This window comes from Cydia pomonella, chromosome 1 (assembly GCF_033807575.1).
Source record: "Cydia pomonella isolate Wapato2018A chromosome 1, ilCydPomo1, whole genome shotgun sequence".
Taxonomy (NCBI): Eukaryota; Metazoa; Arthropoda; class Insecta; order Lepidoptera; family Tortricidae; genus Cydia; species Cydia pomonella.
In genome coordinates, this window is record NC_084703.1 from 17,574,585 (window position 1) to 17,599,226 (window position 24,642).

The 24,642-nt window shown below is 37.9% G+C and overlaps 3 protein-coding genes across 7 annotated transcripts in view; all 3 read left to right on the forward strand.

Annotated features, from left to right (window-relative positions):
* Window positions 1–6,051: 6,051 nt before the first annotated feature.
* Window positions 6,052–12,802, forward strand: LOC133517131 (uncharacterized). 4 transcript variants are annotated; one of them, XR_009799336.1, is made up of 4 exons: window positions 6,052–7,381; window positions 7,677–7,976; window positions 8,609–8,839; window positions 11,242–11,377. XR_009799336.1 is itself a non-coding variant. In XM_061850310.1 (4 exons), the coding sequence occupies exons 1-4, from the start codon at window positions 6,982–6,984 to the stop codon at window positions 11,359–11,361; spliced, it is 900 nt and encodes a 299-aa protein (XP_061706294.1). In that variant the 5' UTR covers window positions 6,052–6,981; the 3' UTR covers window positions 11,362–11,377. The 4 variants fall into 4 exon arrangements, 3 of the variants coding, with proteins under 3 accessions (XP_061706294.1, XP_061706277.1, XP_061706286.1); XM_061850310.1 differs by having other exon boundaries at window positions 7,677–7,825; XM_061850293.1 differs by having other exon boundaries at window positions 7,677–7,825; window positions 8,609–12,802.
* Window positions 12,803–16,218: 3,416 nt separating this feature from the next.
* On the forward strand, window positions 16,219–18,775 carry LOC133517154 (venom allergen 5-like). The gene has a single exon (XM_061850327.1). It carries the CDS (start codon window positions 16,350–16,352, stop codon window positions 17,364–17,366), a length of 1,017 nt encoding a protein of 338 aa, XP_061706311.1. The 5' UTR covers window positions 16,219–16,349; the 3' UTR covers window positions 17,367–18,775.
* Window positions 18,776–22,256: 3,481 nt separating this feature from the next.
* The window catches only part of LOC133517200 (uncharacterized), a 34,691-nt gene continuing 32,305 nt past the window's right edge, over window positions 22,257–24,642 (forward strand). The window contains exons 1-2 of one of the 2 annotated variants that reach the window (XM_061850409.1): window positions 22,257–22,495; window positions 24,156–24,355. In XM_061850409.1, coding sequence (XP_061706393.1) covers window positions 22,396–22,495; window positions 24,156–24,355 — 300 coding nt within the window. In that variant the 5' untranslated portion in view covers window positions 22,257–22,395. Of the gene's footprint in view, window positions 22,496–22,758; window positions 23,045–24,155; window positions 24,356–24,642 lie in introns of those variants that run through there. The other variant, XM_061850416.1, reaches the window with a different exon arrangement.

The following is a 24,642-nucleotide window of genomic DNA, read 5'->3' on the forward strand; positions in this document are numbered from 1 at the left end:
AGAAATTGCCTCATGCGTTGGGTGTCAGCAAGGAGATCCGCTTGGGCCCGTCATCTTTAGCCTCGCTATTCACCCAATCATCACTCAGCTAAAATCAAAACTAAATTTATGGTATCTGGATGATGGGACACTTGCAGGGACGGCTTCTTCAGTATTAAATGATTTAAATATAATCTCAAGGCAGTTCGCTGAGATAGGCCTCACACTTAACTTCAATAAGTGTGAGGTTTTTATCTCAGAAAAACTTTCAGCTAGCGCCCGGGCTGCTTTGACTCTAAGTCTCAACTCTGTCGCGCCCAATTTCACCTTTGTTACACGAGATTCCCTCGTATTACTCGGTGCCCCTATTTTCGAAGACGCCATCCCTTTAGCAATAAATTCAAAATTAGATAACTTTCACAACTGTTCAGATTTATTATTCAAAATTAACGCTCATACAGCCATTTACATCTTACGTTTGTGTTTATTTTCTCCAAAATTCTTATATATTTTACGTTGCAGCCCTGTTTGGAAATTCTCAAGTCTCACGTCATCCATAGACAACATATTAAAAAATTCGGTTTGCAAAATATTAAACATCTCTTTCAGCTCTCAAAGCTGGTCTCAGGCTACTCTGCCTATTAATTATGGTGGCCTGGGTATTCGCTCTACGGGCGATCTGGCTCTCCCCGCTTTTCTCTAGTCTGTCCACAGCGTCGCCCATCTCATCCGTGGCATTCTTAATGTCACCAATCCCACGGTTGTAGTAGTGGCGAGCTTGGCAGATGCAGAGTCAGCTTGGAGTGCTGGAAATCCCGGCGAGAGTCCGCCTACCGAAAAAGCCTGCCAAGCAGCCTGGGACCTGATAAAAATCAAAACAACCCACAAATCCCTTTTGGACAATAGTTCGAACCCTTGCGAACGTGCTAGACTGCTCGCAGTATCGGAACCTGAGTCAGGGCATTGGCTGCGCGCGTTGCCGTCGCGGAACATTGGTTCCCTTTTGGACCCGGCGTCACTGCGCGTAGCCGTATGCCTCAGGCTAGGTTTGAAAGCCTGCGAGCCACACGCTTGCTCCCGCTGTGGAAGCCTTGTTGACGCTTATGGGCACCACGGACTCCACTGCCAGTCAAGCGCCGGCCGATTTTATAGACACTCGGCCCTAAACGACCTAATCCGCAGAGCACTCGGTACCGTCTCCATACCAGCAACCCTGGAGCCAGTTGGTTTATCAGCGGCAGATGGCAAAAGGCCCGACGGCTGCTCGCTCGTACCTTGGTTCCTGGGGCGGCCCCTGGCGTGGGATGTAACATGCGTTGATACGCTGGCCCCATCTCATGTCCGGCGCTCTGCCAGGAAGCCGGGGACGGCAGCAGACGACGCCCAAATTGCCAAGTGTCGCAAATATGCATTTTTAAAAAATAATTATGTATTTGCGGCACTTGCGATTGAAACTTTCGGTCCTTGGTCGTCCGACACCAAGAAACTAGTAAAAGAAATTTCTACTAAACTAGTCTGGGTGTCTGGCGACCTACGAGCTGGCGCTTTTTTTCGCACAAAAACTTAGCCTCACTGTGCAGAGAGGGAACGCGGCCAGTGTCCTGGGAACAATGCCTCAGGCTAATTTAGGCTTAGTTTTTTGATAATATAGCTATTGTAATTGTTTATGTAAATATACGGTCTTTGGGATTATGAAAAAAAAAAAAATTCGACGATTTGTCAGAAAAAAGTTATCATAATCAATTCGCTATTAAATAGTATTTTTAGGGTTCCATAGTCAAAATGGCAAAAATGGAACCCTTATTGTTTCGTTATCTTCTTATGTCTGTCGGTCTGTACGTATGTCACAGCCATTTTACTCATAAACTATACGATATATTTTATAACCAAATTTGGAACGTAGGTGTAGATGTATTATGTAAGTCGCTTCTTAGTTTAAATGTAACTAAAATAAATAAAAAATATGTGGCTCACCAGTAGATAGGTCTTTAAAAATGGTAAATTTAAAGGTTTCTAAAAAGACTTTTTTGATTAAGTAAATACTTTTGGAAATAATCGCTCCAAAAAAATAGTTTGATCCTCTCTAACTTTTGAACCGGGAGAGCAAAACCATCTAAAAATATCTAAATAATAAATCTTAGCCAACAATTATTCAGGAAAATTATTTTGAATTTGGTCGGTTAAGCCATTTAAGAGTTATAAAACAAAACCGATCTTATTAAAACGACGAAAGCCACTAACATACGCTCTTTTGCTTGTACGGCTTTGTTGGATTGTGTGAAGGTACGGAACCTTCCATTATGCGTGGTCCGACACGCACTTGGCCGGTTTTTTTTCAGTAAGGATGTGCACAAAAAGAGGTACAAAAACAATAATCAAAATAAAGAGTTCTATATTGTAACCAAAAATCCGCCACAGGTGTCGTTTTGTACTTACCTACTGCTTTGCTTTTTCCCGTTAACACAAATATATTTAGTATCAAAATATCCAGTGTCATCTTCCACTAACAACAAGTCAATCTAAGCTGCATCCCGATAACAATATACACTCATTTATGCATCAATAACAACAACCACAAAACGAAAAGACCCAAATGAACAAGTCATTACTTGCAACCGCGCCTATCCGATCCCAACACTTAGTATTTGATAAGTAATTGACGTTAAATGTGGGTACGAAACCAATCAAAATCACAATAAACGTCACAACCAACGGGTGGCTTAGACCCAGGCGCTCGTGCGCGGAAAATTCAAATTCACCAATGATAACTCATTGCTTAGTCTCGGTCTCGGCAAGAATCTCGGCCCATTTTGGCCGAGAGCCGAGACCGAGATCTCGGCTCGATTTTTGGCCGAGAATGCCGAGACCGAGACCGAGACCGAGATCTCGGTCGGACCTTAATATTTAATATATCTTAGAACATCTACAATCCTCACCGAAAATGTTACATCACGAATAATAATTATTAATTATTATTGATATTTGTGAGCGTCCATAAGAAAAGGGTCCTTATGGCAGTTTCTAGTTACGGAGATATTGACGCTTTTGTAAAATGCTTCAAAATTATCGTTTTTTTGTTGTATGCAAAATAGTAAAATATACAGATAGACGTGTATTTGTAGCTCGGTTTCACTAGTGTACGTTGAGTATTTATATATTAAAATTGGGTTCAAAGTTTAGTAGAAAAGGATCCTTATGGCAGACCATATACAAGAATGATAAATCTGTAGATAAAAATTGTTTAATAAAATGTAGTTGTAACTGTTTTTTATAAGCATGTTTAATTTATATAAATAGGTATACTTTATTTTACGGGTAGGTACAATTTTTTTTGCTGACGTTAAATCTCACTTGGCGGGGGCGTGGCAAAACGTAGCCGTTCTTCTTTTGTCATTTACCGCCGCTATCACCGTCTCTCTCCTACACGCGACAATTCACTCGCCGCACTCTTCACGCGTTGTTCTTACGTAATTCATGACTAGCCCCTTAGTGTTTTCTGATTGGCGGTGGCGGTGCAAATGTGTTCGCTTTAGTGTCCGACCGAAACATGTTTTTTCCCCGACCCAAGGTTCGGTTTTGCTCTAGTTTCGGCGTGAACTTTTGTAGACTTGTAAAAATCGTTGAAAAAAATGTCATAAGACCACTTTTATACATATATTAAGACTGCGTCGCCCATCTAGTGGCGCGTTAATTATGGGAATTGTGTATTTTTAATTACTGTAACCATAAATCAGTATATTTATTTTGTCGTCCTAGTTGTTCCCCAACTTTTTGTCTTTGTCACATAGTTTCGTTTCACACTATGTGACCACAACGAAGTAACATTTCGTAAGTTTCGGCTCAGCCGAAAGGTTTGCCGATATTTGGCCGAAATCGAAACTATGGCCGAAACATTATTTTTTGGCCGAAAATGGCCGAAACCGAAACCGAACCTTCGGTCGGACACTAGTTCGCTTCCGGGATAACTCAGTACTGTGTGAATTTGAATATAATTTGTATCTAAGTTTTTGAGTAAACTTACCTATAATATTAATTTTTCTTCGGTATTATGTTTAAATGCAAGATTTGTAAATAAATAGTGTTTATATAGTACTATACTGTAATTATCAATAATTTTTACCTGTCATTGGTCATAAGGACCCTTTTCCCAAATGTATGGGAGTGAATTTCTGATTTTTATGTAACTCAACTAACTTATAGGTAACTAGAAAAATAAAACTTGTAGAATAATAATAACGCTTTTATGATACTTCTTTACACTGATTAAATATAATTTAGAAGTCGCTGTACAAAAATTGTGATGTTATAGAGTAAGATGAAAATAATAATCATTATAACATTTTAATTAAAAAAAATTACAGACCTTTTGGTTTTATTTCTATCCTAAGATGTGAATTCCAATATATCAACACATTAAAGAACAGTCCCCAAATTTATTTTTTCTTAATTTCGTTCTTATAAGCGACTTGCTCTAATCAAAGGGAGATTTTTCACGACCTGTACCCCTAGTGTAAATTTAGTCGATAGCGAAACGTGACGTACGCGTTTGCGTTAAGTCTCATTTTGTATGGGTTTTTGAACAGCGCGCCAAGCGGGACGTTTTGGAAAGTCAAAAATCTCATACAAAATGACACTTAACGCAAACGCGTACGTCACGTTTCGCTGTCGAAAATATTTACACTAGGGGTACTGGAAGTCAAATTAAATAAACCATTACTTAATTTCAAAGAAATACCTTGAGATACATAATCAATTATCAATTTATCATCTATGTATGTAACATCCAATGGGAACATACTCGTACTTAAAATTAGTTTCAAACTTTTAACGATTTCTCAAAACTGCAATTTTAACATGTTTATGTTTGATGTTTATTTTTATTTTAAATATGGGACTTAGGGTCATGATTCTTTTTGTATTAGATAGCTCATTTAACGTAGATTTAGGATCTATACTTAACTCAATACCTGCCATAAGGACCCTTTAGGCATGGACGGCCACATTTATTTATTGAAATACGTTACAGCTATATAATGGGCACCAATGCGCTGTAAAATTAAGTACGAGTAGTTACAGAGCTATAAGCTAGGTAGGTAATAAAATTATACGATAAAAATAAAAATAATTAATCAGTTGATGTTGATTCACAATAACGTAAAAAATATTTAAAAAGTTTCATGTTAGCAAACAAGTCGCAGTCAGGTGCAAAAAATAAAAAAAAATATTGAGGAGCGTCCGGGAGCGGACGATTGGAGAATACTGGTGTGCTAAAAATGTAATAAATATAATTGGGCAAAAAACTGGCCAAGTTCGTGTTGGGTTCGGGTAACACATCATAATGGAGAATTCCGTACCTTCATCGGCACATACGTCGTTTTAATACGAAAACAAGTTTTTTGGAAAAATCTCATTAAAGGGTCAACCGATCATGTTCATAATAAATTTGGTAGAATAAATCGATAAAAGTATTCACTTTACCAGAGAGCCAATTATCGTGTTTGCCATTTAGGCAACAACGGAACGGAACGGTTCCGTCCAATAGTTTATGAAAAAAAAAAACATTTTTGGTTCAAGCTTTTATTTCTGACTGTACTTTTTTTTTCCATAGGCAAATAATACTCATCGAGACAATTTTAACAACCCCGAACACAATTGGGAGTATTACAGTAATGTTCTGCCGCCAGAGTGTAGCACTAGCGCATTTCGTAAACCATAGAGTAACTTATACATACCGTGCCTTAAACTGTTTTTTGACAACTGTTCACAGATAATAAAATATGACATTGATGCATCAAGGCGGTTTGTTTACAAAGGGCCTATCGGAAACGCGAGAATCGAAATTTAGTTATCTGCCTCTTCATCGCTTGATATGCAAGAGTGATAGAGAGGTTAGATAACGAAATTTCGATTCTCGCGTTTCCGGTAGACCCTCAGATAGTGATGGATTGTGGTAGTGGCGCCCCCTACGCAGAGTTTCGCGTAATACCCTATTAGTTTGCGTTATTTTTTAACAGTTTCCATGGCCACCTCCTGTCTCCATCATCAGATCAGCTCCATGTCATCATAATATTATTGTTAGCAACATTAAAAATAAACTAAATGTTCTTTATTTAAAAACTATGACATTATTGATTTTTGTTACTATAGAAACACTCTTCATAATACCTTCGAAATGTAACGTGCTTCCATTTATTTCAGCTGAAATAAATCTTTATTTTCCTAATACATTTCTTCTCGCCGACGGCGCAATTAAAGAAGAAGAAATGTAATATTATCGTTTTTTTCTTTCGCCGTCTTGCAAGGCTGAGCGGCGCAATACGAAGAAAAACGCAAGATTCAAGGCTCCGCCATATGGTCCTTCAACGGAAAAGATCAGCGCCGAAGATGGAATCACGCAGTAAATTACATTGAAGGTCAGAAATCATTCTTTATCTCGTCGACTTGAATGAAGAGCCGAGCGGCGCTATATAAAAGGATAAAGAATGCAGTAATACATTTTTTCTCGCCAACGGCGCAATTAAAGAAGAAGAATTGTAATATATCGTTTTTTCTTTCGTCGTCTTGCAAGACTGAGCGGCGCAATACGAAGAAAAACGCAAGATTCATATAACGCAATGATGCACCAACTAGCGCTATCATGAAAGCGCGTGCAAGCAACATTTAAATCGTTTCGTCTACATTGTGGTAAACGTGCAATCTTGAACGCATCCCTTCGTGCTCGTGCGGGCGGCAGCATTGCGCAGTCCTCGAGTGCGACTAGCTCCTCGACCAATCGCAGCGCCGTACGTGAACGCCGAGAACGCAACACACTGCGCTTCAACTCACAGCCACTGACGTGACGACGCCATTATCCGTTTCGTGTTTGAACTATTTAATTTCTTTACCGAAAAACATATTTAGTAAATTAGTCGTGTATTGGTGTATTCCAGTAGTGTGAAATTGTAATATTTAAGTGTATTAGTGATTGTTTAAGGCATTTTATACAAAATTGTAATCGTAAAAATGTCAGAGGCTGAACAGAAAGAAGCCATAGCGGCGCGAGGTCGCGCTAAAGCCTCTATCACGCGCTTGAAAAACAGCCTTGACCGCGAAGCGCTCATAAATTCACCGATAGAATTAGTTACAGTAAAAAGGGCTAGACTTTTGGATGCCTTTTCTGACTACGAACGCCTTACTAGCAAGGTTGCCTCGCTTTTTTCTTCCCCACCAGCTACCCTCGCCAGCGATGACGAGGAGGTGGAAGATAACTACATTTTGTTGGTAGCGCAGCTAGATAGCATCATAAATGTTATCCGCCAAAGGGACAATCCTCAAGTGAACGCCACAAGCAGCAGCGCAACTGGAGTAAGTGTAAAGTCGGAGAACCTCAAACTGCCTCGGATCGTGATAAAAACATTCACAGGTAAATACACAGAATATTACGAATTTATAAACATGTTCACAGCCATGATCGATAAGTGTACTTCTTTTTCAGCAGTGCAAAAGCTATATTATCTTAAAGGTTTTTTTAAGCGATGAACCGCTCGATTTAATAAAAAATCTACCATTAGAAGACAACAGCTACCCAGAAGCATTGTGCTTGCTGAAAGAACGATACGATAATAAAGTTCGAATTACCCAAGAACATATAAATACACTGCTAGATATGCCTACAATCACGCGATCTAATGTCACTAATTTACGAAATTTTATTTCAGTTGTAAAACAGCATCTTGCTGCTCTGCGAAACTTGGGTGAGCCTGTAGATAAGTGGGATGCCATAATCATTTGCATCCTATCTAAGAAGATCGACCTGCCTACCTACAGAGCATTTCAACTGGAGCGAAATAACAATGAGTCACCCACGGTAAAGGAATTCCTAGGATACGTGGAAAAACGTGCCCTAGCATTCGAGAACACTGACGTACAGAAGGGGCCTTCGCAGAGCTTTGTCAGTCATTCTATAACTGCACAAGCAAAGCCGTCAGCGCATCAGCCTCCGCTGCAATGTTTATATTGTAAGTCTGCACATAGAATATATAGTTGCCCGAGTTTTAAATTAGCTTCTGCTCAAAAACGCATCGAGTTCGCTTCAGCAAACAACTTATGCAAAATTTGTTTGTTGCAACACAAGCGCAAATGTAAATTTCATTTTCGGTGTGAGGTGTGCAAGCTACAGCATAACAGCTTGTTGCATCAAGACGAGTCTCCTACTCCTGTAACTTTGTCTGCAACATCGAGTCTAACGCATATACTCTTGCCTTCTGCTCGTGTGAAACTAATTACCAGGACAGGGTTAGCTATATATTGCAAAGCTTTATTAGACGGTTGTTCACAAGCATCGTTTATAACACAAAAGATTGCAGACATATTGGGGTTACCAATGCAAAACACTAACTCTAAAATAACTGGTATCAAGAATACTAAGCATGCGATTGACAAATGCATAAATCTTGATGTGCATTCTGCTGTTTATCCATTCAAAGTAAATGTCAATTGCCATGTTGTTGATAAAATAACAACAAAACTGCCACAAATTCCTATTGACATCTCGCACATTGCATTGCCTACTAATTGCAAATTGGCCGATGAAGACTTTAATAAGCCTGGTGATGTGGATTTATTGCTAGATGCTGGTATCTTCTTCCAGATTCTCCTGACACAGCCGGAGTCCAATAATGGAAACCTAGCAACCTTCCAGCCTACAGTGACTGCAGGCAGTGCAAGTACTTTAGCACCGAGCATTACAACCTCGAGTGCTGCAACTACGAGTACTTCAATAGCATGTGCCGCTACATCACAAGGACCTACGCTTGTGCAGACAGCATTTGGCGTAATCATTGCCGGCCGCACGCAGCTACCTGCAAGAAATTCTGATCAGGTCACATCTTTGTTTTGTAGTAAATGCAATGACAATTTAAGCGAACAGTTAAGTGCATTTTGGGAAACTGAAAAAGTACCTGAAATTTTTCCAGAAAAATTACCAGAGCAAGATTACTGTGAAAAGCTTTTTAGGGAAACCACAAAGCTAGTGGATAATAAATATGAGGTCTCACTGCCCACCAAGGTCCCTTTAGAGCAAATCAACTCTGAGTTAGGGGAATCTTTTCACTTAGCACTCAATAGGTTTCTTAATCTAGAAAAGAGGTTACACATGCCAAAAAATCAAGCTCTTTTCACTGAATACAAAAAATTTATAGATCAATATGTTGATTTAAATCATGGAGAATACATTGACATAAATAAATATGATTTAACTAAAGATCCTGTGAACTTTGTCCCTCATCACCCCGTGATTCGCTTAGAAGCACGGACTACAAAGCTCCGTTGTGTTTTTGACGCTTCAATGCGCACAAATAAGAAAGTTTCTTTGAATGATATGCTTCTAAATGGCCCTGTGGTGCAGAGAGATCTGTTTGACATACTAATATTGTTCAGAGCTGACAAACTCTTTTTTATTTGTGACATAAAATCAATGTTCCGCTGTGTTAATTTAAATCCAGCTCAACGATCACTACAAAACATTCTTTGGCGAGAGTCCAAAAATAATGACATAAGGTGTATTCAACTTAACACGGTAACTTACGGCATGAAACCAAGTTCCTGGTTAGCCACAAAATGTCTTAGTGATCTTGCAGAAAGAAATGAACATTCTATGCCATTGGCAGCGTCAGCTATAAGAAACAACACATATGTTGACGATATTCTAGTATCTTGCAGCTCTGAACAAGAACTAGCACAAACGCAATCACAGTTGGTCAATATGCTCAATCTGGGAAGTTTTCACTTGCACAAATGGGCCTCGAATTGCATGCCAGTCTTAGAGAGTGTACCCAAAGAAAGTCACTACTTAGGAGAAGTAGATCTCCAAAAAGATCATGCCTTTGTGAAGACGCTAGGCATTCACCTAGATGTCAAGTCTGATGTCTTCAAAAGCACACGCCCTGAGCCATACAATAGTTCAAACGATTGTAAACGCGACATTTTGAGCTATATAAGCAAATTTTACGATCCATTAGGTCTAATAGGTCCTGTTTTCGTTCGCGCAAAGGTTATTATGCAAATGTTATGGGCAGCTCATGATCTGAATTGGGATTCCACTCCTCCAGATAACATTCGTAAAGTATGGACTGACTTTATTGATGATCTCTCTCTGATGGAGCCAGTAGTCATACCGCGTTGTGTCAAGTCAGAGCAAACAGTGGCCAATCAGCTGATTGGATTCGCTGATGCCTCGTCAGTGGCCTATGGCTGCTGTTTGTACTTGCGCACAATAGATGAGCATGATAATGTACGTACTGAGCTATTATGTTCAAAGTCTCGAATTAGTCCATGTAAGAAATTACTTAGTACTGCAAGACTTGAATTGAATGCTAGCTTGCTCTTATCTGGTCTAGTAAAACGGGTTCATGACACTCTGACAATAAAATTAGACATTCATGAAATCCATCTCTTCTCTGACAGTCAAATAGTGCTGGCATGGCTAAAGACAGACGTTGCAAAATTGATGACATACGTCGCAAATAGGGTCCGAGCCATCAAAGAGTTGACAGATGGCTATCATTGGCATTATGTAAACACTAATGACAATGCGGCGGATTGCCTCAGCAGGGGTCTCTTGCCTCAAGATATCGCAGGCCACGCCATATGGTGGCGGGGCCCGATATTCCTGCATAATAAAAATTATATTTTTTCAGAAGAATCACCCATGCCTACCGATTTGCCAGAACTGAAACCTGATCATACTAGTGCTCTGTGCCTTACAACCACGACGCACGACCCTGATCTCTTTCAAATAATAAAAAAGTTCTCTACTATAGCGAAAATGACTCGTGTTCTTGCATATATCCTTAGGTTTTGCAATAATGTTAAACCAACTTCTGAGAATCTTAAAGGCTTCTTAACTATAGTCGAACTCAACAAGGCCCTCATGTTAATAGTCAAACATGAGCAAGCTCAATTCTTTTCAGATGACTTAAGTATGTTGCGATCTGGCAAGCAGCTTAAAGGTAATTTAAAACCACTAACTCCCTTCCTTGATGGTGAAGGCATCATACGAGTTGGTGGTCGATTGCAAAATGCGTTGCTTCCTTATGCTGCACAGCATCCGGCAATATTGCCAAAACAGTCGCCTATAACAAACTTGCTTATAAGAAATGAACATATATGTTTACTACATGCAGGACAAAAGTTAGTCTTGTGTTCTCTAAGGCAAAGGTTCTGGATAGTAGATGGTTTACGTACTGTAAAAAAGATTATACATAAGTGTATAATATGTTTCAGACTGAAGGCGACTGCAGCAGCTCAGCTGATGGGTTCGTTGCCTGCAGCACGCGTCACTGCCTCGCGCGTGTTCCAGAGGGTAGGCCTCGACTTCGCTGGGCCGGTCTCAGTCAAGAATAGCCGCATCAGAAAACCAGTAATTGGAAAGGGATACATAGCTCTGTTCGTATGTTTCACTACCAAGGCTATACATCTTGAGCTCTGTAGTGATTTAACGACCGAGTGCTTTCTCGCTTGCTTCAAACGCTTCATAGCGCGTCGTAACCTGCCCAGCGAGGTCTATTGTGATAATGCATCTACATTCAAGGGTGCAAGGAATAAATTAGCCGAGTTGTATCGCCTGCATGCTTCTCAAACCCATAAACAAACTGTGACCTCATTCGCAGCTCAAAAGGGCATACAATTTCATTTTATTCCTAGCTATAGTCCGGTGTTTGGCGGTATATGGGAAAGCGGAGTGAAGAGTGCGAAGCACCACCTTAAACGTGTCGTAGGTAAAAGTCTCCTCACCTATGAACAGCTTAATTCCGTGCTTGTTGAGATAGAGGGCGTACTTAATGCCCGGCCCATTACAGCGGTAAGCAATGATCCAGAAGACTTTTCATATCTCTCTCCAGGACATTTCCTTACTGGTGCTCCTCTAAATACTTACCCAGAACAAGATGTAAGTAATAAACCCACTAATTTGCTTAGGTTCTGGTCTACCATAACCTGTATGAAGCAAACCTTCTGGAAGTATTGGAGTAAGCATTATTTAAATCAATTACAAAACCGACCTAAATGGCAATCGGTTACGCCAAATGTAGCTATTGATAGTTTAGTCATACTGCGTAGCGACAATTCACCTCCTCTCGAGTGGCCCATGGCGAGGGTAACTAACTTGTTTCCAGGAAAGGACGGTATAGTACGCGCAGTCGAAGTACGCTTGGCAAATGGTCATACTCATAATAGGTCAATCACAAAAATATGTGTACTGCCTATAGATTTATAAACTATTATGAAGGTATACATATGTATTTATTTTTAGTGTAAACAAAGAGCTTTTGTTTACATCTACTAAGCTATGGGTTGATTTATATGCGCTCGGTCTTAGTGCTATTTAATTTTGTTAAATGTTAATAATTAAATGTTAAACTTAAACATGCCTTTAAAATGTAAATGTAAAATAGAACTGAAATGTAATATTATAACATGATGTTTAGCGTGTGCGTAACATAAATGTAACTTTAAGTTTATCTTATCTTCTAGTATACTATGCATATCTTGTTTAACTTATGTTAAATGTTGCTCATGTTAATACGCTTTTAATTTAATAGGATTTCATTTTATTCTCGAGGCGCAATAATGTTAGCAACATTAAAAATAAACTAAATGTTCTTTATTTAAAAACTATGACATTATTGATTTTTGTTACTATAGAAACACTCTTCATAATACCTTCGAAATGTAACGTGCTTCCATTTATTTCAGCTGAAATAAATATTTATTTTCCCTAGTACATCTTTTAACTATAAATACCTACAGTCCACTCAGCTCCACCTGACCATGGCTCCGCCAATTATATTGTCATCCGATTTGCATACTTACTAACATACCTACATACATATGTACAGTCACGTCTGAAAATATCGATACGAAAAATATGTATACACTACTTTAATATATGGGCAATAAAGTCGTGTATAAATATTTTTGGCACTTTTTTCGTATCAATATTTTGAGACGTGACCGTACTAATAGGACAAGGGTCAAGTTAAATAAGTCTAGTAAAAAGAAGTCTAACTTACCGTCGTGATGTCATCAATGTCATCATCTTGGGTAAAATATTCTTTAACATGATTCCAAATCACACAGCCCAAGAACCTCATTCACCTTGAAGAATTACAATTTAGTTAGTCGGACACGAAATATATGTAAAGCCTGACCAGAAATATATGATCATTGTCAAGAGGGCGCTGTTAGTCTCATGTATACGGTGACAGTTCAGTTTAGTATGAAAATTAAGTTCCAATGAAATTCCGAAATATGGCGCGTGATCATATATTACTGGTCAGGCTTTACCTACCCACTTATTAATTTTCTTATCTACTACTCCTACTCGGTACTGCGGGAGACTCGTTTCGTTTCGATGGGCAGTTGACGATAAGTACAGCCGTTCCTAAAATATGGTGTCTACAGACAGACAGATAGACGTACGGACATGGCGTGACAGACAAGACTAAAAAAGGAAGTATTTAGCCCAATAGTTACTTTTTACTACCCACGCGCGCAGTCAGGCTGCGTTGTTTTATTACAAAATTTGCTATAGCCACCTCACTGTATTAATTATCACACGTGAGCGAGATACTACCGCGCCCTTCCTGTGCTAGCCCTGCTGAATCTTGCTTGAAGCCTTTAATAAAACATTAAAGTTAAATAAAGCAGCTAGGTAATAAGGTAAACGTGGTCACGAAAATTTGATAAGCACATACAAGGTGTAACAAATATAGTGGGGATCCGTTTAAGGGCATATTCGCTATCGTATTTTGATTGAGGAAATATACACCGTGTTTTTTTCAATCAATTTCAAGGGTGCATTTCTGTTCTCAAAGACACCAGTATTCTAATGAACTCCATTTCGGATATAATCAATAATTTATTTTATCTCATAAGGCAAGGGCGTCAGGACGAGCGTTAGCGTTGAAAAAACCGGATAAATTTCAAAACGGCTCGTTTCGTTTAAGTTTCTTTCGAAAAAATAAAACAATACAGTTAAATTACCTCCGAAAAAACGAATAAAGCCGAATAAAAATAGTTATTTTTTATCTCCTGTATTTTTCAATTAACACTAAATTAAATTATCATTAATTTCGACCATCTGGGACCATACAACAAACACAACAAAATAATATAATATGTACAATATGCAAAGTACAATATGTACTTAATTAGGAATTAAAACAGGTAGGTTAAGCTTATACGTCTAATGTGTTCGTTTCAGGCATTTTATTGACTTTGCCACTGTTATCACTAGTCAGTGGCAGTGTGTATGACGTATTTAATTTTTCTGACTAAAACTGGGAAAAAACAAAAAACCACATCTGGTAAAATTGAGGAAAAAAATCATTTGATTTTTCCCAGAATTTTCATTCCCAAGTCGAGCGTGTGCACTTGCCCAAGGGCCTGTTTACATATTGATTAGTATTTAGTATGAGTTTATACATTTGCTACTAAACGTACGATGCGTAGGTACAGTCAACCAATTTGAATCCTAGGCCACTATAGAACCTCGTCGCTTTAACTACTAGATATTTTGACACGCATCACTCAATAAGCACTGTCGTAGAAGTCATTATGGCATGGTTCTATAATGGCCTAGGAATCAAATTGGTTGACTGTACGTAGATACTACGTTGGACGATCGATGTTCGAAATGACATTCAAATGTCACAGTTTTCAATTGTTTTGGTTGGGTTAAATGTAATGCCCGTGTTGCAACAACGCTATAATACTAATAATAAAGTTATTAAAAAAAATTTAACATTTAATGACGCTTTTTTTCTATGGGGGCTATTGGGCAGGTCGTGCAAGTTGGCCAACCCTCCCAGATGACAGATACAAAGGCCAGATTTTTTTTGAGTCGAAAAATTTTTCTGCTCCTGTTTCCTAATCAGAACACGACACTGGAATGCCCTTAAACGGATTTCCACTATTTATGTTACATCACTTTATGATATTTTCTCTGTAGGTACCTATGTTTGTTAGAAATTGAACTCCTGCTGGATATTTGGACCGACTAAGTATGTACCTACGATGAAAAGTACCTAATGCGGTTGGTTAGCTTGGCCTGATGATGGAGAAGATATACAAGGTATGATCTGTGGTAGCTACGTCTTCACTTGAACTCCGATGAATCGAAACAAATCGCTACTTGATGTCCGTACGTTTGCGATAGATGCGACTCCACAGAGCACTCGGACAATGTGTACTTTATATAAGACTCAATATTGTATAATGATTACCTCGCTTTTAATCACTTTTTATAACGGCAACCAAATCCCCAGTGCTGATAGGTAGAATAAAGAATGCCGCTGTACCTTTTGCTACACTATTGTCTACATCGCATACTGAATGTTGAAAATAGGACATATATTGCCCAAAAGCAAGGCCGACACAAAGCATGTTCATTGTAATGCCAAAACCAAGAAGGATTATCGTAGTAAACTTATCACCAGATATCAAAAGGCCTCCTTCCAAAAGAAGACCTAGACAGACCAGCGCGTATGTACCATAGGTCGCAGTAAAAGTAAAATTTACTGAATAATTGTCCCAGGGACACTCTGAATGGAGAAAAAATGCTACTAGCATTATTATCGATGCCAGTGCACGAAGACACATACGCAAGAGATAAAATGACATTGCATGTTAATTCACTAACTATATAGTAGTAATTAACACCGAGAGGATATATTTTATTGAAATGTATTTATGTGATTTATATCCGTAATAATAAATAAATATAGGCACTTACTTGTCCGTCACTTTGATGAGTTCATGACAATTATAAAAAACGCATGACTTTTGCAAAAGGTTGTTATGCTATAAAAACCTTGAATTTCTGGTATATATTTACTTTACTCTTTGCTTTCTGGTTTCTAGACCTATTTTATTTCTTGAGGCACGAGATTTCCCGACTAGGATCTTTCGAGTAGGTCAATCGAGTATTCACAATAAAACACCATGTAATGCTCAAAGTTTCGCCTTATTACCAATTAGACTGATATACTATAAGAACAATGATTTTAATAGTCAAGTTTTAGTTATCATTTAACATAAATTGTGTACCTAAGTTTTAACATTATCTTAGCAGGTAGCTCAGGTGTTATTTTTTTCACGTAGGTACCTACCTAATTTGAGTTCCATGCAGTTCCATGTCAATGACCATCATGGCATGTCGGAGATCTTGCATAATCATAATAAGTAGGTACAGGTAGCAGAGCAGATTATTTAAATTGTCTTTGGTTTTTAATATTTTTTGTAAATTTTTGACATTGTACATTTTCAAAGAGAATATATTATGATCTGGCAGATGCTTTGTTTATGTTATATGTCAATTTTAAAAGTGTGAAATGCATATTACGTTGTTTATTTTGGAGTATTTTATTTTAGGAAATGCATTTGGAGAGATTATGAATAAAACTAAACCAATAGATTACTGTGCCCATCCTCATTGTTCGATGAGAAACCAACACACAATGTGTGTAGCAACGAGGAAAATTAGCGGCCGGCTTTATGCCTCCGGCATGACCACGTGGATGCGCTACCAGCTGCTGCTGCTGCACAACCGGCACCGCGATAATGTGGCCATGGGCCTGGACCCTGGCCAGCCCCCCGCAGCCAACATGCGCAAGATGTACTGGGACTACGAGCTCGAGGAGATGGCCGAACTCTGGGCGAGGCAATGCCAGAAAAGACACGACGAATGTAGAAATACCTTCCGATTTAATGTTCTTCAAAACATGGATGTCCGACCTGTCGTCGCTAAGATGACACAAGCACAATTGCTGGCAGATGCGGTTGACGCTTGGTTTTCAGGTTCGAGGGTTTTACCTCAAGAAAATATTTGGTCCTTTAAACTTACCAACTGTAGTGCTTCAGGTGGATGTAATTCCCACTGGTATTCGGCCGCGGCGTGGGCATCTACGTGGCGCGTAGGTTGTTCCCAAGCACTTTGTACATTAAGAGCGCGCACTTGTGCTGTTTTTCGCAAACGTCGACGTAGTGACACAAAGTTTTTGCAATCGCCTAGGAATGTGTCTCGAACAACTTCAAGAGAAAATTTATTGCGCAGAACGAAGTACATGACACAGGCGTCGGAAAGTAAACAACATTTTAACGACTTTTCTACTATGTCAAGTACGGAGGTACCCCCGCTGCATCGAGGCGTTCTCGAATTCGCTAGGAGAGCTCAAGGAGAGCCTAAAATTATGGCTTATACATTTTGTAACTATGGACCGGCTGGGAATATTGAGGGTTTTCCGATTTACATGAGCGGGAAGCCCTGCAGTCGCTGCCCGCCCGGCACGCGCTGTGGCGACCGAACGCACCGTGCCCTGTGCACCGTTCATAACGATCCCGATATCTAAAATTTTTATAACTCGGCATTTTCATATTTAAATTTTAGCATTAGAAATAGATTGGACGAGAATGCTATAAATAAATATATGGGAACACTGTAATATATAACATTTACTTTTATTACCCTGCTGCTGTGCTTAACTATAACTACGAGTATAATAAATACGTTCTTATTGTTACAGTCATTACATAATTTTGAGTAGATTCAATTGGGTAAATGAGCCATCCATTATAAAAAAGTGGAATTTAAAAAATTATATTGAGATTATAAAAAAATACCTACAAAGCTCCGAAGTCACAAAAAATTTTTTTTTTGTCTTTTAAAAAATAGAAAAGAAAATGGTACCATTCGATTCCTTACATTTTATTGAAAAATAAATTGTAAAACAACTATACACATAAACGCAATATTTCAGGGTCAAAATGGCAATTTCCTTGATCTTCCACCTTATCATTTTGTTAGAGGCGTTTCAATCGTCGACTGCGAGCGTCAGACTTTAACTCTCATTTCTGACCTTTGTGTTGCTTAAATGCCATGAGTCCTATATAGACATTTGATCCTCAGGAAAATCAAGGTCGTTTGACATTATTTACAAAAAAACAGTCAAGTAGCCAAATATCACGCACTAAGTAAGTTGAAATAATATGTGTTATCATTGCATAGCAGCCTACCACAGGGTACTTATTTTTATTTTCATTTATTCCATTATGAAGGTGCAGTCATCAATAATATTTTAATTATATAATTTACATTAATAATAAGTTTTATTATTTTTGCCGTAAGTACACCAGTAGTTGGATTCCTTTAGTAAAAATATAAAATAGTTGTAATTGTTGTAGGTACATACATATAACGAAGTAATAATTTTTAAATAGATGTTTGGCGTGAACTGTTTTTAACCAACTGCGGGAAGGCATATGGACTTTGATTTTAGCAGTAGGTATGTATAATATTTGTGTCCGTTTCTGGCAAAACATTCCACTTTGTCGATATGGAGTTATAGTAGTTTCTAAAATTACATAATATTAAGCTATCTATAGTGAATGGATCAAGTCTCTATGTCTGATAAATATATTTTTTAATGTTTAAATTTGCATGGGTGAAAAAGTAACAACGAATTTCTCCGTTCCAATAGTTAAAGTGTAGAACGAAAAAATAACACACGAGTACTTTGAAGTTAAGAAGTGGTTGATACATGGTTGATATCAAAGTAATCTGCATTCTTTCAGGATCCTAAATTTAGCAAAATCATATCATAAAGTTTAGCCTAAACATAAAAATGTAAGGCAAAAATCTGATTGTGAATATCGTTTTTTTTATATAATTGATACATGATACTCTGTTTTTTCATTTAAGTTATATTTATACATGTTTTCTAAAGATATAAATATTCATTTAATTAGTCATTATATTGAAATGTTTATATAAAGTATTTTGATAATTTTGTTATAATAAAGTACAAAATTCATACATGTTATAATAAAACATCATACGATTACTTAACTAGCACACTTATCACATGTTAAAAGGCTCCCTTAATATTTAGTTATTTTTTTATAACGATAAAGTTTAGTGATTTTCTTTATTAAATGTTAGGGAGGGTCCCACTTTGTCGCATTATTAAACTTTAGTTCCTTGTATCAAAAGTGACTTCAAACAATGGGTCCCACTTTGTCGCTTACATGGTGTATGTAGTATGTATTTTTAAAAAGACTGGCGCTTTCGTTTTACTGCATAGCATACACTAGACCGCTCAGGACGATTTCGACATTTTCCTAAACATGACACTTTCCCATCTTGTCTTTTTTTAACTTGCCATTTTCTTACCTGGTCTCTTTCCCAAACTTGTCTCTTTCCTAACTCGTCTCTTTTGATTTGCCATTTTCTTACTTGGTCTCTTTCTTAAACTTGTCCCTTACCTAACTCGTCTCTTTTTTAAGCTTGTTTCATTCCTAACTCATCTCATTTATAACTTGGCTGTTTTAGCCCTACAATCATCTTTTCACCACACCAACAGCAAAGTTGACACTCGCAACGCTCAAGATTCCACTTCTTGAACCAATCACTATGCTCGTGGTTCAATTTTGGAATCTTTCGCTTCTTGGGTATCAATATTAGCACGAGTGGTTACTTTGCCCCCTTATAAAACAAATAACTATTTTAACCCTAAGTAAAATAAATTAGTTCCATTAATAATCCACAATTGGCTAGGGTGAAAAAAAAAATAATTACGGCTTCAAACTACTTACCAGTTTATCCATCATTAAATTTCACAGACGTGATGATACGAAAGGATTTTTTATTTGTTTATTCACGGTATTTAACATAATTTAGAATTCAATTTATTCCCTAGATCAGGTATTAATCCTCATTGAAAATATGCGCCCGTATAAAATTTACGATTTGTTGTTGGAAAACTACTATAGAAAGAAGAATAAAAGAATCCCTCACTAACTAATATGAAATTAAATCAAATGATTTGTTCGAAGAATAAAATGATTTATACAGGTATTCGCCATTTTTATTTAAACTTTACTTGTAGGTTATTTAAAGAAAGAAAATTAGTGTACTGAAATAAAATGTGCACTAGTGTTGGTCCTCAGGTGCATGTAGTTTCGGCACAGCAAACTTTATGCATTCGTGTTTAGTCACAGGTGCATTAAGTATACTGTTTTTTTTGTTTAGTTGTTTGTTTTTTCGCTCCAATGCGATAGCTTAGATAAAATCAGAAAACGGAGAGTTAAAAAAGAGGCGAGTCAGGAAAGTGTAAATTTTTGAAAATGGCGTGTCGTCCAGAGGGTAGACCAGTTAAGATAGAGACGAGTTTGGGAAAGAGACCTGTGCCCCTAGTGTAAATTTAGTCGATAGTGAAACGTGACGTACGCGTTTGCGTTAAGTCTCATTTTGTATAGGTTTTTGAACAGCGCGCCAAGCGGGACGTTTTGGAAAATCAAAAATCTCATACAAAATGACACTTAACGCAAACGCGTACGTAACGTTTCGCTGTCGAAATTATTTACACTAGGGGTACAGGTAAGAAAATGGCAAATTAAAAAAGAGACAGAAAAGTGCCAAGTTTAGGAAAATGTCGAAGTCGTCTTGAGCGGACTAGACTAACTATAGTATATATTTTATTTGTAAATAAGAAGTTAGTTATATGTTTGTCCAAAAAATATGATTTGAAGCGTAGGTAATTATCTAAGCAATAGGTATATCTCGACGGTCTGCAGTCCCATTCTTCCCAACTATGCTGGAGCTGGACTTCCATTTAACAACCATTAATAACTGGCGATAGCTAGTTCTTAAGACGCGTTGCGATTTGACAACACTTTGGTACATGCGATAGTGTTTTATTATACAGATTTATGCAGATAACTGCCCTCTTGACCTGAATCATGAGCCGGCGTTGAATGAGTATTTAAACCCATAACACTACTTTCTGGTTAAGTCGCAGTCTAGTAAAATGTTGATATTGGGGTAGATCACTTACAAATGTATAGTTAAAAGTGGAATTCATATTCCTCCGAGTTTCCTATTAAGATAATGTCCCCTGGAAGTGTATAAGCGTTAAACTTAGATGCAGCAAGTATTTTCTATAACAAGATGTATTTTTTTCGCAAAGGTATAGAGTACTTTTTTGTGTAGAATTTAATAAGCTCTAATGTTGCCTTACACTATATTTTCATGAAGAATATAGATTTAGAGTAAAACGCGAATTTCTCCTGAATGGTACACATTTTCCAAGATGGCTGCGATTCCTCGAGGTCCCCGAATGGCAAATGGTGTGGGCATGAAAAAGGGGCCTTTAATTTATATACATACCAAATTTCATGACTGTTCCAGAGATTTCAAGGTTGGTCCTAATCCGATTGTGCTAAAGTAAGTTTGTATATATGTCTGAACCAAAGAATATAATACTCACTCACTGGTCTGAACTCACACTTACCTATATAAATCAAAGAGTAATCGCTATGTGCAGTTGTGCACGACTGTCACGCAACCTAGCGTCCGCAAGTCTAGGGGAAAACGTCAATGCACTACATCTTATAAAACTACTCCAAAACTATTTAAAAACCACTGAACATATTTCCCTATGATGTTGATCTATCAATAGAGTGATTCTTGAGGAAGGTTTAGGTATATAACTTGTTAAGGTTTTGTGTAAATTGGTTGAAATATAACGATGTTGTCGGAAAAAAAACACGCTGGCTAGGAGCTTTAATCGAAAACGCTGCCTAATCCGTTTAAGCTATAACAACACAATGTATGGTGGGGTTGTCTATCTTTCATGGGTCTATAAAAAAGTCCGTGATGTTAAATGTCTATCTTTTAAGGATAACATAGTATACCCATTCTTAAATTCTAGAAAAATATCACAGGGTATGTGGCATTTGCAAAGCTATTTTTACACGGATACAGTATTAATAATTATCAAATTAAATACATTAGTTTTCACACAAATTGTATGGCCTCTTACACCGTACAATTTAAATGAATATTTTAGGAGTAATCGAAAATTAAAGATTCATTTCGAGCCATATAACTTGTACGGAATGTTAAAGACGCTATCCGCAGTTAGTTCTAATTTTTACCAACTTATGCGCTGGTTCGCTTTGCACGGTCCCATCTCATCATCAAGCGTAAAATCAAAGATTAACGTAAGTATAGGTGAGGTAGGGGAAGTGCGCCATGCCGTCTAAGTGCGCCTACCTTGAATATATCGAAAACTGCTTATATACTACTAATATTACTAGTATTCTACAACACTTAGACTCTAAGAGTGTTGTAGAATACTAGTAATATTAGTAGTAGTATAGCGTAAAATAGTCAGTTTGACAAAAAGTTTTTATTACATTTTAAACTGGCTGTAAAATGAAATCGTTAACAGTAAAAATAATAATTCAATAACTACACGATTGACAATGAAATATTGACAATAATTTGATGCTCTATCTAATGTAATTGATTTTTGCTACTCGATATACCAATATTGAATACACTTTTTTAAATATACAAAACAAGTCAGAAAGTACAACATGTTGTCGGCTGCTAAGGTACGAATTCATGGAATGCAAGATGACAATTGGGTGATAAAAGATAAAATTAATCAATATCGAGGCCTGATAAAACTATATGGTAAGTTATAAGTTAGGCGATATACAGATGATATTAAATGTAGGTATAGTGCACAATTGGCACTTCTTACTGCCAGATACTTAGGTATCATACAATCGCTTCTAAACTGGTGGTCGTGGTTTCGAACGCCGGTGTGCTTATGATGTGCGAATGAGTTTCTCGGAGCTTATGTACCAACGGGTAAAAGTCTTGTCAGCGCAAGAGGCAAGTGCGGCAACACGCAACTAATAAAAATTATGACATTGGTTCTGAAATTCTCAATCACAGGACTGGGACTCGGGGTATAATGTTACATAATGTAGGTAGATACAAAGAGAGCAAGGCCACATTACTTTTCATGTTTTTTAAACCGTTCGCCATACGCTTTGTTGTTATATTTATAGACGTTGGTTTTTTCTTTGTTGTAGCCCTTTTATGAGGGACCCCAGAGGTACGACAGAATTAATAAATCTGCATCCTTCTGCGATTGAGGGAGAGGGTTTCGAGGACGTTAGATATCGAAGTTAATTTGCCAAAGTATTAATAACGTGTTGTTTTAATTAAATTAAGGTTAGAATCAAGTATGATTTCCTTTTGGCATTAGTGGTAGCTTAATATGTAACATTGAGTAGAATATCTTTCATTATCCGAACATCTAAACTTAAACAAGAGATTTAAAAAAATACATTTTATTCGTTATAGAAACTAAAGTAATAACGAAAACTAAAGATTATTTTCGAGTCCCTACAAAAGGATACCCCACGCCCTACTCCACATAGATGGTAGAGTCATACCAAGATAAGTCTGCAACGAGTTTGATAGCAGACGCAGTGCTATTAAAATCGCTGCAGACTTTTCTTGGTGTCACTCTATATTAGGCATGTCAAAATATTTGTTTTCTTTTTTAATTTGGCGGACAATTAAGACAGTTCGAGCAAGTAACTTAAGAAACAATAAAAATCATTCCACGCGTTTGGTCTTCCTTCACTACCACAGTGGAACAAACAAACATACATAGACTGATTAACATAAACACACAATACGTGGGGCAAACTGAAAGTTTTAGAATACAGAAAACTGTAGTAAAATGACTCTTTATTTTAATGGGTAAGTACTTTAAATAAGTCTTTCTGATCTCGTGTACTTTTCCTAAGGTTAGGATCACCCTGAAACACACGCGGCTCATACTCCCAAAGCCTTTATTAGGCAGCGGTATTGTATATAGGTACTGAGGGATGTCAGAATTTTCTGATCCCTATGCGTTTTTTTTGTCAGTCTTTTTAGGGTTCAGTACCTCGAAAGGATAAAACGGAACCCTTATAGGATCACTTTGTTATCCGTCCGTCCGTCCTTCTCTCTGTCTGTCTGTTAAGATTCTTTATCTCGGGACGGCGTGGAGGTATCAAGTAGAAATTAAGACCTAAGTAGTCCCTTGAAGCTGTGAAAAAATTAAACTTCTAAAGAAGATCTATTAGGTCGTTAAAACGTATATTTCGACACTCTCAAGGGAACCAAAATGTACAGAGTACTTCCCGTTGTCCTAGAACTATGAAATTTGGCAAATAATATCGTTTTACAATGGAAGTACAGGGAAAAATTTGCACTCTACGTACCTACTGTAAATTATTATAAATACAAAGGGGCTACACATTTCGATATTGAAAGTTGTTATTGTTTTTAGAAAGGGATCGCAAGATCCATGAGGGGGACTTGGCGAAGCAGAAGAAGCGGTACAGCCGCGACATCCGGCAGATGCGTAAGGACATCACGACGAAGCGCACCGAGCTTGGCGTGGCGGTGTATGGCGACAAGCAGTTCCTGCGCAATGCCTTCCAGGAGCACCGCCGGCTGCAGCTTACCTACATGAACAGCCAAGCTGACGTAAATACTGTAGCTAGAGCCCGATCCATGTGTCTCGCCAAATCTACGGGATGTAGATATGTGTTGAAACAAGACCTCATTACAGCCTGCCCCCTCTAAAGTATAACCCGCCGAGGTTGGGCCGATACGTAGGTCGGGTTTCAGGCGAGGCCAGTAAAAGCATCAAAAGCACACCCGAGAGCCTACCGCGAACACCGAAGTTCGCAAATTGCGGGCATCTTTCTCTTCTAATCCAATTAAGGCGTAATTAGGGTGACAGAGAAAGGTGCTCGCAATTTGCGAACTTC

What these genes read in the sequence shown, in the direction of transcription:
- LOC133517131 (XM_061850293.1), top strand. Translation starts at nt 6,982, where the DNA reads ATGTCAGAGGCTGAACAGAAAGAAGCCATAGCGGCGCGAGGTCGCGCT. An exon ending in CGTGATAAAAACATTCACAG is followed by an intron (nt 7,382 to 7,676) that starts GTAAATACACAG and finishes ATTTTATTTCAG; the next exon opens with TTGTAAAACAGCATCTTGCT. An exon ending in ATAACAATGAGTCACCCACG is followed by an intron (nt 7,826 to 8,608) that starts GTAAAGGAATTC and finishes ATCTTCTTCCAG; the next exon opens with ATTCTCCTGACACAGCCGGA.
- LOC133517154 (XM_061850327.1), top strand. Translation starts at nt 16,350, where the DNA reads ATGCATATTACGTTGTTTATTTTGGAGTATTTTATTTTAGGAAATGCA.